This window comes from Hippichthys cyanospilos, chromosome 17, assembly GCF_059441005.1.
Source record: "Hippichthys cyanospilos isolate Australia breed blue-spotted pipefish chromosome 17, RoL_Hcya_1.0, whole genome shotgun sequence".
In the NCBI taxonomy this organism is placed as follows: domain Eukaryota; kingdom Metazoa; phylum Chordata; class Actinopteri; order Syngnathiformes; family Syngnathidae; genus Hippichthys; species Hippichthys cyanospilos.
In genome coordinates, this window is record NC_142385.1 from 15709217 (window position 1) to 15724690 (window position 15474).

The 15474-nt window shown below is 41.7% G+C and overlaps 1 protein-coding gene across 1 annotated transcript; it reads left to right on the plus strand.

The window, feature by feature from the left end:
• Window positions 1-162: 162 nt before the first annotated feature.
• oat (ornithine aminotransferase) lies at window positions 163-4943 on the plus strand. Its single transcript, XM_088439712.1, has 10 exons — window positions 163-312; window positions 1658-1879; window positions 1979-2203; window positions 2274-2369; window positions 2859-2986; window positions 3074-3196; window positions 3301-3429; window positions 3494-3607; window positions 3764-3908; window positions 3983-4943. Exons 2-10 carry the CDS (start codon window positions 1675-1677, stop codon window positions 4141-4143), a joined length of 1326 nt encoding a protein of 441 aa, XP_088295838.1. The 5' UTR covers window positions 163-312; window positions 1658-1674; the 3' UTR covers window positions 4144-4943.
• The last annotated feature ends 10531 nt before the right edge of the window (window positions 4944-15474 follow it).

The window sequence follows — 15474 nt, forward strand, 5'->3', positions numbered from 1 at the left end:
CAAATAACGATTTTTTTTTAAAACGTTTTTTCGTTTCTGGACGGTTGTGGTTCAATTTAATTTAACTAAAATAATAATAATAATAATAAATACAAAGACGATACGAGCCTCGCTCTCTCGCAATCAAGGCGAATGTTACACCATGGGGGCGTTTCCTGTGACGTCACGCTTTGTATATCTCCGTACTTGACCGGCTCTCACGAGCAGAAATCCGACCTGCCTTCTACCGTCGAACATAAAGCCAAACCCCGCAGACAATCGGACACGCCACATCTCCAGAGACGCTTCTGAACTACATTTCCCCTCATTCTGGTAATCCTTTATTCTTTACCTCCGCCTTAATTTCCATCTGTTACACTTGACAGCTAGCTTAGCTACCTTGCTAATATATTAGCCTAATGTGTGTATCCTACGTAGATGTGATTTTTTTTTCGATCGCAATTGGCTTTTCATTCAACAATATTGCCGATTGGTAACAGGTCTTTTTTTTTTTTAAGGTCCACATAGCGCATGCTTTGACGTAGGCAAAAAGTGGGTGTGTGTGTTTGGAGGCTGATCCCTTGCAGCCTATCATCTTTCAGGGGCAGGTTAAAATGTACTGGCCTCTCCAAAATGTTCGGACACTTATCTACTGTAGTGTTTACATTTTAACAACGTGATTGTCAAGGGCGGATTTAGTCATTTGGGCGCACAAGTGATTTCTAGTCAGGGGCGTGTAAAGAGGGGAGCGAGAAGGGCAGCTGTGCAAATTAGCACGTTTAAAGGCAAATGCTAATCATGGATTCCATAGGTGAATCTCAACTTTGTTTACTTTGCTTGAAAGGCGGTCAGCTGTTTAGTATTGATAGCCAAATAAAGCTTCATGAAGCAATTGTGTTTGTGACTCCTCTAGATGGACCTCTTTGTTCAAAGAGGCAGTGGAAATCTATACATTAGCATTTATTTTTAAGTCAAGAGCAACATCTAGTACAGGAGAAAGTGCATGATGACAGTTTATTTAGTTTTGTCATTAATGTTCTCATAAAAAAGGGGCCGTGCCAGCATTCATTAAATTGCCAAACCCCATCAAGTATAACTGGCAAATGATAATCAAGCGATCCGAATCAAACAAAGGACCAGAGTCAGGTACCCCCTGCGGTTTTGCCACTTGTGCTATATTTTGAAGTCAGTGAAAGAGAATCATTGTTCAGCAGATGGCCGCGGTGTTTCACAAAGCCAGGCATGAGCTTATTGGCCCTCAATGCAGCGTTTCAGCTCTATCTGCTTACATGGGTGGGTGTCAAATATACGGCCCGTGTGCCGGTTCTGGCCCGCGAACGGGTTTAGTCCGGCCCGCGAGGTGATTTCGTAATGGAAAGTATAACCATGAGGTGAATTTTTTCACTAAATGAACAAAAAGATATTTTCTACAGTATTTTTTAAAAAAAAGATGAATGAATCTGAGGTTATTGTTTTAAAAGTATATAAATACATACCATGATTTTATTAGTCCGGCCCACTTGGAAATAGATTTTCCTCCATGCAGCCCGCATGCTAAATAGAGTTGACACAGTGGCTTACATTCTGACCCGTTGGCAGGAAAAGACGGAGAACGGGATTAGCTACTTGGAGTCGAACTAATACTCGTGACTTGACTCACTTTGTGTGTCCACCTTAGCCGCAAGCGCAACAAGGATGAAGTCACTGTTTGTCCAGCTCAGCCGCAGCCTGAGGATCCCGGCGCCGCTCGGCGGCCTCCGCGCCGTCCACTCTGCGGCGCAACCCGCCGCCGAGCGAAAGTCGGAACAGCCGCTGACCCCTGAGGAGATCTACGCTCGCGAGGAGAAGTACGGCGCGCACAACTACCACCCCCTGCCCGTGGCGCTGCAAAGGGGCGAGGGTGAGCTAACGCCGTGGTTCTCAAATGCGGTGTTCACAAAAAGCGGACGGCAGTCATGGCCTTATTCCTTCTCTTGCCAAAATATATCTGATCGGACAGGAATCCACGTGTGGGACGTTGAAGGCAATCGATACTTTGACTTCCTGAGCGCCTACAGCGCGGTCAATCAGGGCCACTGCCACCCCAAGATCATCGGCGCCCTCACCGCCCAAGCCTCCAAGCTCGCGCTGACCTCCCGAGCTTTCTACAACGACGTGCTGGGCGCCTACGAGGAGTACATCACCGGCCTCTTTGGCTACGACAAGGTCTTACCCATGAACACCGGTAAGGAGAAGAAAAAAAAATGCCAATGTCCCGTGCCGTCCGAGAGATGTTGACGCCAGTCTTCTCCAAGGCGTGGAAGGCGGCGAGACGGCCTGCAAGCTGGCTCGCAAGTGGGCCTACAACGTCAAGGGCGTCCCCCAGAACAAAGCCAAGATTGTTTTTGCTGGTGAGTGACTCTTCACCGAATGAGCCCTAACCGTGCCTTATTATCGCCCAATTAGGGCTGACTTTGAAAGGGTCATAACATCGTCAAACATGAATATATTTTTACTTTCAACCCACAGCCATTTGTTCATTGTCATCGGCCCTATCCATACGTATATACTTTTTTTTTTGGAACCTACTTCCCCTTTATGTACAAAAATGGTAAAAACGCGAACTACTGGGAATTTTGAGAATAAAGTCAGTCCGGCTCGGGGAGGGGGCGTGGCATCTAATTAACTTTGTCGCTGCTTGACTCAACTCTGCAAGCAGCCAATCATATCGTGCCCTGTTCAGACACCCCCTCCCAAAAAATGAAAAGTATCGGCAGTTAATGAAAGGTTGACTTTTTAATGACCAAAGCAGGCCGTTTAAAGCGTTCCGAGCCGGCGGCTAGCCGTATATCATGCCGAGTGACTCGACAGCAGATGGGAAAATTCTCCTTATGCACCAGAGGGGAACTTCTGGGGCCGCACCCTGGCGGCCGTCTCCAGCTCCGTTGACCCCAGCTGCTACGAAGGCTTTGGCCCCTTCATGCCCGGATTCGAGCTGGTCCCGTTCAACGACATTCCCGCCCTTGAGGTTTGCCCCGCCCCCTTTCCCACAGCGGTTGCCTTTCCGCGCGACGATGTGAAACCACTTGTGTTTTTCGCGACACGTATGTTGCAGAAAGCCCTGCAGGACCCGCACGTGGCCGCCTTCATGGTGGAGCCCATCCAGGGCGAGGCCGGCGTGGTGGTCCCCGATGACGGCTACCTGACCAAAATTAGGGAGCTGTGCACGCGCCACAATGTGAGGACGCCCCTTGACTCTCTACCGTTTAAGCCGCCGATAGTGTGTATGTACTGTACACACACACACACACACGTATTTAGGTGTGTAAAAATGTGTTGTAGGTGCTGTGGATCGCAGACGAGGTGCAGACAGGTTTGGCACGGACAGGGCGACGTCTGGCAGTCGATCACGAGCGAGCTCGCCCAGATATCGTTATCCTGGGCAAAGCGCTTTCGGGAGGAGTTTACCCTGTAAGCGATTTTATTTTCATTTTGAAAATATATCGGGTCATTGATTATGCGGCGTGCGCGGCAGGTGTCCGCCGTGCTCTGCGACGACGAGGTCATGCTGACCATCAAGCCCGGGGAGCACGGGTCCACGTACGGAGGGAACCCCGTCGCCTGTCGGGTGGCCATCGCCGCCCTTCAGGTCAGAGCTTCACTGGAGACCGCCATCAATCATTTAAAACTCTTGCTGTTGATTCAAGAATGCCGATGGACAATTTAAACTGCACATAGAGTTTAATAGTAGTTCCAATTGTCTGCAAATTGTGAATGTTCTGGCGCAACCCGTGTTTTTTCGTAGGTGATAGAGGAGGAGAAGCTGGCGGAGAACGCCGAACGGATGGGCCAGCTCCTGCGCTCGGAGCTGCGGAAGCTGCCGTCCGACGTGGTGACCGGCGTGCGGGGCAAAGGCCTGCTCAACGCCATGGTCATCAAAGAGACCAAAGGTAGCCCCGCCCCCTTTTTCCCGTCTCCTCCCCAGCAACGCTGACCCGCTCGCGTGTCGGCCCGCCCCCCTCAGAGTACGACGCGTGGAAGCTGTGCCTGCGCCTCCGCGACAACGGCCTGCTGGCCAAGCCCACCCACGGCGACATCATCCGCCTGGCCCCGCCCCTCACCATCAGCGAACCCCAGCTCAGCGAGTGCATTCACATCATCCACGGGACGGTCGCCGCGCTCTAACCAAGTACGCCTTTCGCAACGCCGGCTTCTTTCAATTTGGAATTTTAAAGGCGGGCATTTTTCTGATTGATCACGCTTGACTTGAAATATCACTTTAGAACCGATTGTCTTTGAAAATTGTTACACGCCAAAGCGCGCTCACGTGTGCTGTTACCACGTCTGATTACAATTTATTTTTTAGTTACGTGAGACAGTTCAAATCTGCTAGGAACTTCAAATGCTCTTACTGAACTGCCTAAAGATGTCCTCAGGTGGCGTCGAAGCGCTACTTTTGTCTAAATCGAGCTCAATTCAAGATATAAATGTTCATATACTGACACCTGCTGGTGTTTTATTGGTATCTAGAAGAATAAATATGTAAACAATACAGTTGCAAATAAATACATTTGCTGAATAAATACCATTCTGGCGACTACATCATTTTTAAAGTGTTACTCATACATTAGAAATGATGTAGCCATCACAATATATTGACAAAATGTGAACTTTTTAAAGTCATCGTTACTACATCGTACTAAGCCTTTGAAAACGGCTGAGAGAGGGAACAGGAATGTTTTTTGCACAATGCTAGCTTCACCTAGTGATGTCTTGAAACTGCTGTTGCAATGAATGATTAAAAAAGTGAAAAATATCGTTATGTCACAAAAAAGTGCAAAAGAAGTGCATAAAAAAGGTTGGAAGGAGCAACGGATAACGTTACTTTTTTTTTTGAGGTCATTTCCAGCATCATTTCTTTCAAAGACCAGTCTTTTGTAACATTAAAGAAAATGTGAACTTCCTCCAATAAATTATTGCAGTCATTCATGGTGTGATCTGAATTATTTACGTTCTCTGGAACAAGAACTACAATAGGACTTTTGACAATCGTGCAATGACCAGGACTGCCACTAGGTGGTGGAATAGCAGCAAATATAGCAACATGGGAAGCTGCATTTAATACGTTACAACTGTGGGTGCAAAAGTATGGTCATATAATCTTATTTTTATGACTGAATAAAACAATTCTTAGAAAATCTGGTCTTGTTGCAAGAAAAAAAATAAGCATTTTTTTCTTTTTCCCTGTAACAACAGTTTTCAGAACATTCATGACATTCTCATGACATTCATACTGAGAAATCATTTTTTTATGTATCTATTTCATAATTATTCTTGTTGCAGCTCTTGGTATGTTATCAAATGAGGTTGTTTTTTTTGTTTTCAACCAAACTTATTTCAAGGCAGTGGTAGCAGAATTCCTCAATAATAAGTACTAGTGTAACGTGTAAGGGAATCCTCATACTGGAATCTGTCTAAAAACGTATCTTAATCAGAAGCAAGTGAATATTCGCACTGCTATCAGTCTGAAAAAGAGTGGCATCAAACATCCTAAATTAGAAGTACTAGTAGTATCGGTAAGTACCAAAGTAAAAATTCCTACTGGTATGTCTAAAAAAGGTGATATTTAACACCCCAATTAACTACTAGCTATTATTTCAAGAGTACGGGCAGTTGTCTTAACGAGGACAAAAGCGGTCAGTGTCTCCAACGAGACGGCGGAGGACAGCTCATTATGGGGCATGGCAAGCGGCCCGGCGAGGCCTCCGAGTTTGCTTGTGAAATATGAGCGGAATTCCATCTTGGCAGCGGCCCTGACCGAGCTTTTACGGGCCAGGTGACACAAACGGCGCCGACGGCTGGCCCGATGTTGACGAGCCGCGCTCCGACAGGCTTCTTCTCCCAGAAAACAATCTGAGGGGAGCTGAAAATTGAAACTGCGCAACTTGCACGTAATATACTGACAACGAGCAAAGAGCAGAAATTCGCAATTGTTTGCGGCAAAGGACTACTTTTGTGTAAATCAAGCTCCCATCGTACTTGAAATTGTGTCATTAGCACCAATGTGCCACCAGGTGGCGACAAACACTGCTATGATAACATATAATATATGTTATACATATATACATATAAAATGAAATATATAAAATACTGCAATACTATTTTTTTTTAAAGAAACAATTGTGTAAGTTGACTATTTTTAATTAACAATGACTTTCTTCATAACATTACGGTATTATTTGTAATAATGACATCCTACTTTTGTTTCATATTTTTTTTTAATGATTATTATTTTTGTTATGTTTACTCCCATAACTTCTTCCCGTATAAGTTGAAGAAGCTCACCCCGGATGAGATCCTTTGCTCCCATCGTTTCTTACCAATAAATTCCACATCCGGACAAAATGTCCAAATGCCATTCCCTAAAATTGAATTCATAAAAGCATTTAAAGATGTGGGATGATATTAGCGTCCTGGAAATGCCACCTTGGGAATTACCAGTAATACATTTCTCTCCTCCCCGTCGTCCTGCTAAATCTTGCCGCGCATGAAGTTTATGACACGTCGTGGTCCTGATAAATGACAGGCGCTCTTTAAATAGAATTGCCTATGGAGCATTTTTCCCAACGGGCAAGTGTATGGATGAGGCCCAGCGCGCCCGTTAAAAGGCCGCGTCCCCTCTCGACATTTTCCCTCGCATCTTTTCCATTAGCGCGCTTTGACCACTGCTTTTAGTACCAAGGACTTTTTCAAAAAGCATCATTAATCAGGCCGACGATACACTTGAACTTATGGCTTGCTGCTGACGATATCAGCTGGCTTCGGACACCCTGGACTCCAATCGCAGGGCACACGGAGACCATTCCTGCACCCAATCACCCCTAAGGACAATTTAGCATATCCAATACACCTGTCGTGCATGATTTTGGAATGTGGGAGGAACCCGCAGTGCCTGGAGAGAACCCGTGCAGGCTAGGGGAGAACATGCAAACTATTATATATATACATATATATATACAGTATATATACATATATATATATACAGTATATATATATATATATATATATATATATATATATATATATATATATAGAGAGAGAGAGAGAGAGAGAGAGAGAGAGAGAGAGATTTTATATGATATATAGTATTTATTTATATAATGTATCTGTATTTATATAACTTTAAAAGAACACTTTAAATGTGTTTTTTTTTTAATACTGTCCAAAATAGTACAAGCACATCAATATTAATCATAAAACATGAACATTACTATTAATTGGAAAAAAAATCTAGTTTTTCATATATTGATTAAAAAAAGGGTGAATTTTATACTACACAAAATCCTCTCACGGGCCGGATTAAAGTCATATTGTAGGCCGGAACCAGCCAGCGGCCCTTATGTTTGACACCCCTTGATTATACTTTGAAATGAGGCTTTCCATGAAGGATTTGAAAGTTCCAAACAAGGTTTAGGGTTTCAAATTAGGATTATGGATATCGAGTAGGGTTTCCAAATAATGTTAGGCCCAACGTAACCTCAGTATCTTCCCAATATTATCTTGAGCACTTCTTCTTTTGTGGTTTTCACCCTCTTCTGATGTGAGTGTGGCAGCATCACCTCTATTAGCCTCCTCATGACTTCCAGTCTCATTTTTTTTTCTCCCCCCCCCTCCATCACCGCAAGCGATTACTGGTACTACTAAGCAAGTGGCATCTGTATTCATGGACGCGCTCGAGCTGCACGGCGAGTTCAGCGACGCCTCCGCCCGCTTGAGTAATAAGCGGCGGGCGGGAGGAAGGCAGCCCGCAGGACGGCCTCGCCGTGCCGTGTTTCACAATGGCGCGCGCTCGTCCGAGCGTGGCGAGCAGCCGGACCCGGCTCGCCATTAGTATGCCCCCCCCATCCGCACACCGACGTTCAAATACTGACCTCTTTTTTTGTCAGTTTTAACATCACATTTGAGCAAAAATATTCATAATAATCATTTCACTTCAGAGTGATACTGGCGCTAATATTGTGCTCATTGTAACCGATACCGTTTTGAGATTTTGATTTTCATTTAACACAGAGACAAAAAATATGACTTTCTTTGCCACACTGCAACAATAGCGCCAACTAGTGGCCAAGAAGACTCACGCCACGAGAGATTTCACTTAAGGTATCGGCGGCTGGTATCGAAAGCTTCTACAACACTCGAGATTGACAATATCCTAAATTGAGGCGGGTATCGTTACGATACTGGTACACGCCCGTCCTCAGTTGTAGATTTTTTTTGATAGTATATGCTAATCTGAAAAAAATATCTTTTCAACTCAGTCATGATCAATAATAATCAATGATGTCATTTGGAAGTACACGGGCACATACTAAGTTGATATTAATTTTATGTAAAAGTGAACATACCGATGTCAATATGTTCCGTCATCATCTATCATCAGTCATCAAATTAAAAAAATAAATCAATCTTATTATGCGACACCGACTGAAATGAAAATATGAAAACCTTGGGAATATAAGAATTTCTTTCTGACGAAAATACACAAAGGACTTTTTCGTAACCCTGCTTGTAAACAAACGGGATTGAGCGCAGAAACCCACTAATCTCCATGAAATCATGAAATATGAAAGCGGACGCTTCTTTTGTTTGCTTTGCTAACAACTGCTAATTATTTCTGAAGCGCTTGATTTAGGCTGGCGCAATTCACTTGAAACGTTGCGCAACGCTTCTTTCTCCTCACAAAGTGCTGAGGGCCACACAAAAAGAAATGTTTTTAAAGCTGTCTTGTTTTAATAATAATTATAATCCTCCGGCGGAAACGTCTCCAGCGATCCCGCATTCGGTAGCCGCGTTTTCATAAGTGCAGATTTATAGCTTCAATAGTGGCCTTTTAATGAAAGTCCGCTCTGTTCTCATCGTTTTACTCGCCTCGAGCGGAGCGTTTTGTCGCCGTCTTTGCAGGGGACAAAAGAAAAAAAGGCTCATTTTAAAAATCATTTTTGTGTGTGTGTGTGTGTGTGTGTGTGGGGGGGGGGGGAATTAGGAGGGAAGACACGCCGAGATATTTTTCAAAAGGCAACAGCACATGTGCTAATGGAGAAGGCATAAGTTGTTGCCCAAAGCCAACATGGCCGTCTGGCAGTTGGTTTGAAAGATCTCCAAACTTTTGGGGAGAGAAACTTTCTGGCAGGAAGACGCCGAGGGAAAAGGCCACGCGAAAAATGGGCCGAGATCCCGAAGCGGATGCGGGCCGGCCCAAAAGTGGCGCGACGCTTTTTCAATTAGCGCGCGGGGAGCAATGAAGAGAGCAAGGTATGGAGGACGCTTCAAAGGAAGCAGCCTTTATGGAGGAGGACGAGTGGAAGGAGGAACGTTAGAATGTTAGGAAAGAGAGTGAGGAAGGACGTGAGGAAATCAGAAGGAAGATAAAGGAGGAATGAAGGTAAGGAAGGAAGAAAGGATGTGAGAATGTATAGGAACAAGGATGGATTGAAGCAAGAAAAAAGGAAGGTTGCAAGGAAGGAAAGAGGAGGAAGGACAGAAGGAAAGCAGGAAATGGAGTGAGGCAAGGAAAGGAGGACGGAAGGCTGAAAGGAAGGACGTGTGGAAAGATGTGAGGAGCTGAAGGAAGAAGAAGTAGCAGCGGCAAAAGAAGAAGCAGTAAAAGTAGAAGAAGCAGAACAAGGAGATATGATGAAGAAGATGCAAAGCAGCAGAAGAAGCAGCGGTAGTAAAAGCAAAAGATGCAGAAGAAGCAGAGCACGCGGAAACAGAAGAAACAGCCACAGCAGGAAATGCGGCACTAAAAGCAGAAGAAGATGAAGAAGCAGAGAAGAAACACAAGAAGCAGCAGCAGTAAAACTAAAAGAAACAGAAAAACAAGCATAAGAACAGGAAAAGCCAGAGCAGCGGAAGCAGCAGAAGCAGAAGACCAACAACATCAGAAGCAGAAGAGGCAGAAGAAACAGTAAAAGCAAAGAAGTAGACGTAGAAGCAGAAGAATCAGGACCAGCCGTAGCAGGACGCAGCAAAAGTGGAAGAGGATGAAGCAGAAGAAGCAGAAGACCAACAGCGGCAGTAGCGGAAGAGGAAGAAGCAGCAGTAAAAGCAGATTTAGAAGCAGAAGAACATTAAGAAGAAGCAGAAGAACATTAAGAAGAAGCAGAAGAACACGAAGAAAAAGCAAAAGAAGCAGAAGAACAATAAGAAAAAGCAGAAGAAGCAGAAGAACGAGAAGAACCATAAAGAGTCTAACATGAATTGAGCAGCCAAATGACAGAACGCGTCCGTTTAAACATCATGAAGGTTACCTCCACCAGGGAAGCACGACGATTCACGTATTGCGGCCGGAAAAAATGCGCGCGTGTGCCTTTAAGGTAGTCATCTGCACCCCGCTGATAAAGACAACTCACAGCTCATTAATATTCATGAGGATGCATTGCTAATTGCGGATCATCCCCTGGGTCTTTTCAACCCTTTTTTTTTCCCACGTTCCATTTTTGGTAACATTTGCCGGTGATTGAATGACGCAACTGTCACGCTTAACCAGATGAGATCGGAATCGAAGCTGCGACGCTTCATAGCACAAACCGCAAAAATGCAATGATTGTGATTAAAGTTTAATAGTGAAAATAAAAAATAGCTCAGTAAGATGAGGCGAGCGTTTTGTTGTTTGTTTCAAGGAGACTTGTTTGCTTTGAAAGGAAAAAAAAAAAAAGTCAATTTTGTTTTGTGGAAGAGGCGGTGGCCGTCTTTTTGATTTTTTTTCCCCTAGGCGGCATAGAGCTCATAATGCTGCCGTCTTTGCTGCGAGGCACAAAAAAACAATCATCTCAAAAGAGGTTGGAGGGGTTTTCTTTTTTTTTTGTTTTTTTTTCGCCCAGGAATGTCTGCTTCCAAAATTGCAACTTGCTTCTTTCCCTTTTTTGAGGCTACGGAAAAGAAAATATGCTTGTAAAAACCCATATGAGGATGATATGCCCACATTTTTCTCCCCAATATAGATTTAACAAATGCAATCATAAAAAGGAAGAAAAACATTCCTGAAAAAGGCACATCAACATCGGTGCAAGATATGCCAAGCCAAATTGCCTAAGAAAATGTACATTTTTAAATCAATAATAATAATTCATATATGTAACGGCTTTATTTATAAATCTTTATATACATTATATAGATATGAAATTAATACTGTATATTATATATTGTATAATATATATTGTAATACACATATATATATATATATATATATATATATATATATATATATATATATATATATATACATACATATATATAATAAATTTAAAAAAAATATATGTATATACATATAAATAAAAATGAATGTAGATTTTATATATATACAAATATATTTAGAGTTAGGGGTTAGAATATATTTTATATATTATTCTATTATATATATATATATATATATATATATATATATATATATATATATATATATATATTCTACATTTAAATATATACATAGTCATGTATATAAAATGTTTAAATCTAAAAAATATATGTATACTTTATATTTAATTTTATGTATATTCAAATACTATATATTTTAATATACTATTATATTTTTGTGTATTATTATTTAAGATATGCTTATGTTAATATATAAAACAATCTATACATATAAAATATAAATATAATATATATATATTTATACATACATATTTTATATCAACATATAATAATAACAATAATACATATACGAATATAAAAATATACAAATTATTATTAAGAATAATTATTAATTGAATTTTTAACCTTGCATTGCAATAACCGTGGCCTCTGATTGGTCCAGATTTTCCAAACTTACTGTCACCCCTTTGAGGTGCAAAGCACTTGTGATACTAGGCCATACTAGGGAATGCTTTAATGATGCTATGCTGTATTAACAAATGTTCCGCTGGCTGAGCTATGCTATGCTAGCCAATGCATTGCAAAGCTAAGTTGTGCAAAGTCATGCGCGCTGTTAGCATACCGGTTTGACCAGCGTGACTGTACAAATGAAGGTCATGTTCCAAGGCTGTACAATGAGAGCACTGTTTCCATCCTGACCGGGGGTGGGGGGGGTCCCCCCCAAAAGCTCAGTGGAAGGAGTCACCCGTCGCGCTATTTTAAGGCCGCACCAGAAATATAAAAAGTGTTCGTCGTCGCGGAACATAACAGTGGACGATCTGTTATTCAGGAATTTGTGAATACGAAAAAAAAAATCTAAAAATAAATAAATAACGTCGGGCCCCTCGTAACGTTCGTCACCGAGGTGCCGGAGAGCCGAGTGGAAAAGCAAACGTCTCGGTCGGAGGATTTAAAAAAAAAAAAAAAAAAGGTTGCAGTTAAAGCCGAGTGCGCTTTGTACAATCTCTTCATGTTGACTGGATAACATACTTGACATATTCTAACATTCTGCTGCTAAAACTCCACTTTCAAATCTCAGCTACTATGCTGCATTAACACCTCAATCAAAGTCACACTGGCACATTTGTTTTCTACCACAAGGGGGTGATAGAGAGCATGAAAATTTTGGACCAATCAGATGCCGGTTCCACACAAATCTGGGGTCATTTTAGAAAATTGAAAATTTCTCATGGGACTCCGCTGACTTTTTTTTAAAATGTATATACGCAGAATATACAGTATAGCAGAATGTCTTTGTACCTCAAGGTGGTGATAATGAGTATTGAAAATTTGGCCCAATCAGATTTCAGTTGCGCACAAACACGGGGTCATTTTTTCAAATGGAAAATTTTCTATGGGGCTGGGGTTCAACATTTTATTTATTCATTTATTTTACCTATAAAAAGGTTGTCAACAGCAAAGAAGCTAGCGAAACGTATTAGCAGCTCAAGGTGGGGAAATGCGGATTGAAAATTTGGACCAATCGGATGCCAGATTCACAAAAATATGGGGTCGTTTTAAAAAATGGAAAATTTTCCATGGGACTTGTCTTTGACTTTTACCAGTAGTATTTTAATCTATTTATAAGGTGTCAATAGAACAAAAAGGTAGGAGAACCAAGTTGTAAAACCATAAAAATACGTCTTTGGACGCGAGTGGACGTGTGAAATGATTGCACATCTGCGAGTTGACGACGTGTGGGATCAAGGTCACCATGTCGTCATGACGGCGCGGCCTTCGCACGCTGAGTCCATCTCCGGTCGGACCTCCAGACAGTCCGTCACCCCCCCCCGGGAGGGGGGGGCGCTAAAACCACACGTAGCAACTAAACGCCGTCCACAAAATAACAGTCAAGAACAAATAGGGCAAAACCCAACCATGTCATTTCTTTTTATTTATTCCCCCAAAAAATATTGCCTAAAAATTGATGGGGTCAACTTGACAAGGCCAGATGATGAAAAAAAGGCATAAAAAAATCCCCCCCCTCCCCCCGCCCCTTTTCTTCTCGCAGTAAGTGCCAGCAATAACAATAATGCAAGTTGACGGCGATTTGAAAAGCGTCCAGCGGCGTGCTCTTAATAAAACACGCACGCACGCACGCATGCACGCACTTCAAGATGAATAAATGTTCATTTACTGCCAAGTCATTCTAATTGCATTTTGAAAATGATTTATTTCAATGCATTTATTTACGTCTTTACCAGACGTTTGTTGCGGATCGGCTCCTAGGTCACGTTTCCATTTTATCGACAAAACCGCTTTCAGAATCGATTTGAAACATGTTTAAAAACATCCGAATATTAACATGATTTGTTACTTGCTTTTACTGTTTTCTGTGCCGCAGCGAAGTCATTTTGATTTTATTTTGAATGAACATTTAACGAATGAAACATTCATTTCATTGACACATTTAAAGAAACATTGACATTTTTATTCCATATTTAATGAAATAATCATCAAACGTGAGTTTAATTAAACATCTCAATAATTAATGGCAGTTTTATTTAATTATGTAATGGTACATTTATTTCATTTTGCCGCTTTTCGATACTCCATACAACAGTGGACTAATTGTAAAATCGTGAAATAATTGATCAAATTGAAAATCAATTCATTCATGATAATCTGATTTAATGAATGAATGAAAAAAAATATATATATATATATATATATATATATATATATATATATATATATATATATATTTTATTTATTTTTTTTTTTAATTCTGTCCATTGCTGTCAGTTAGCTCCATTTTGTTTGTTTTGGTCTTCTTCGAAGCGCCTTGATAGATGCGGGGTGGAAATGGCACACGGCGGCGGGCACACTCTTCCTAATAAATCAGCTGACGGAGCGCAGAGCGCAACGCATACAAACGATTCCCTACGCCAATATGCCAGCTTATGATGGGCACTACCAAGCACATGACGTACGTATATGTGAAGCCAATGAAAATTGCACGTGCGGCCTTCTTTGCTTAAATAAGCAGCCAGTGAAGTGCAGCTGTCTTGGCGGCGGTAGTGGCGGCGACTCCCTTCCCCCACTGTCACCCCCCCCCCCCACCCCCACCCCCCCACTCCATCGATTCTCCACAACATCACAACAAGCCGAGCGCGGAGAAGGGGTAAAAAAAAAAAAAAAAAAAGGCATTATTAAGCCGATGGCACTTTCACGATAATGTAAACATTCAGTTTGTGTTCATGAAATAACAAGCACATCTAGATGGAATCATTGGAATGTTTCACTAGTGTGTATGAATGAATATTGTAGCAGTTTTGCATGTATTTCTGCAGTGTATGCAACAGTGTTTCATTTTTGTTACATCATTTCAGCAGTGCACGTGAGTGCTTCTAGTGTACGTCTTCAACAGTAATATAATCGAGTGTTTCCGTCGTGTGTGCTTACATAATGTGTGTGAAAATGGTTCAGTATAGCGTACGAAAAAAAAATCAAATTTGCGTGTGAGATCTTCTCATCTGTTCTTCAGAAATTTCTGTAAACTTGTTTTAGTATCATGTGTTTCTAAAGTGCATGTGAGACCTACAGTAATATATGCAAGGGTTTTAGTAGTGCATGTTTACGCAACGTGCAAAAGTGGCTCAGTGGTATACATGGTAATGCCAGTTTTCAGTAATAAATGAGAGCATTTCACAAGTGGGATTCTTTATTTAAGAGTTTTAGTAGTGTGTGACTGTTGCACACGTTTACCGTAATCCGAAATGCATGTGAAAATTAAAGTCGATACACAATTTATTTTCAGTTGTATGTGTGAGAGCATTTCAATAGTGTTTGTTTCAGTAGTGGATGAAAGTGTTGTGTGGTATGTGAGTGTTTCAAAAGCAGTAGTTCCTGTGTGAGGCTTTCAGTGGCATATTAGTGTTTTGGTAGTGTGTGTGTGCTTCAAAAGTGCATGTAAGAGACTCTCACTAGTGTGCGTAATTTCAGTAGTATCTCTTTCAGTGGTTTATAATTATGAATAATTTCTTTCCGTCGTTTCAGTCGTGTGCGTGAATGCTTTTTCAGTGGTCCTGTGAGCATTTCAATAATGTTTGTTTCAGTAATGTATGAAAGTGTTTTAGTGGTGTTTCAAAAGCAGTAGAG

Bases quoted from the DNA above. Each gene is read 5' to 3' on its own strand.
- oat (XM_088439712.1), top strand. From the start codon at position 1,675: ATGAAGTCACTGTTTGTCCAGCTCAGCCGCAGCCTGAGGATCCCGGCG. The intron at 2,370-2,858 runs GTGAGTGACTCT...CTTATGCACCAG, and splicing joins AGCCAAGATTGTTTTTGCTG to AGGGGAACTTCTGGGGCCGC. The intron at 3,608-3,763 runs GTCAGAGCTTCA...GTTTTTTCGTAG, and splicing joins TGGCCATCGCCGCCCTTCAG to GTGATAGAGGAGGAGAAGCT.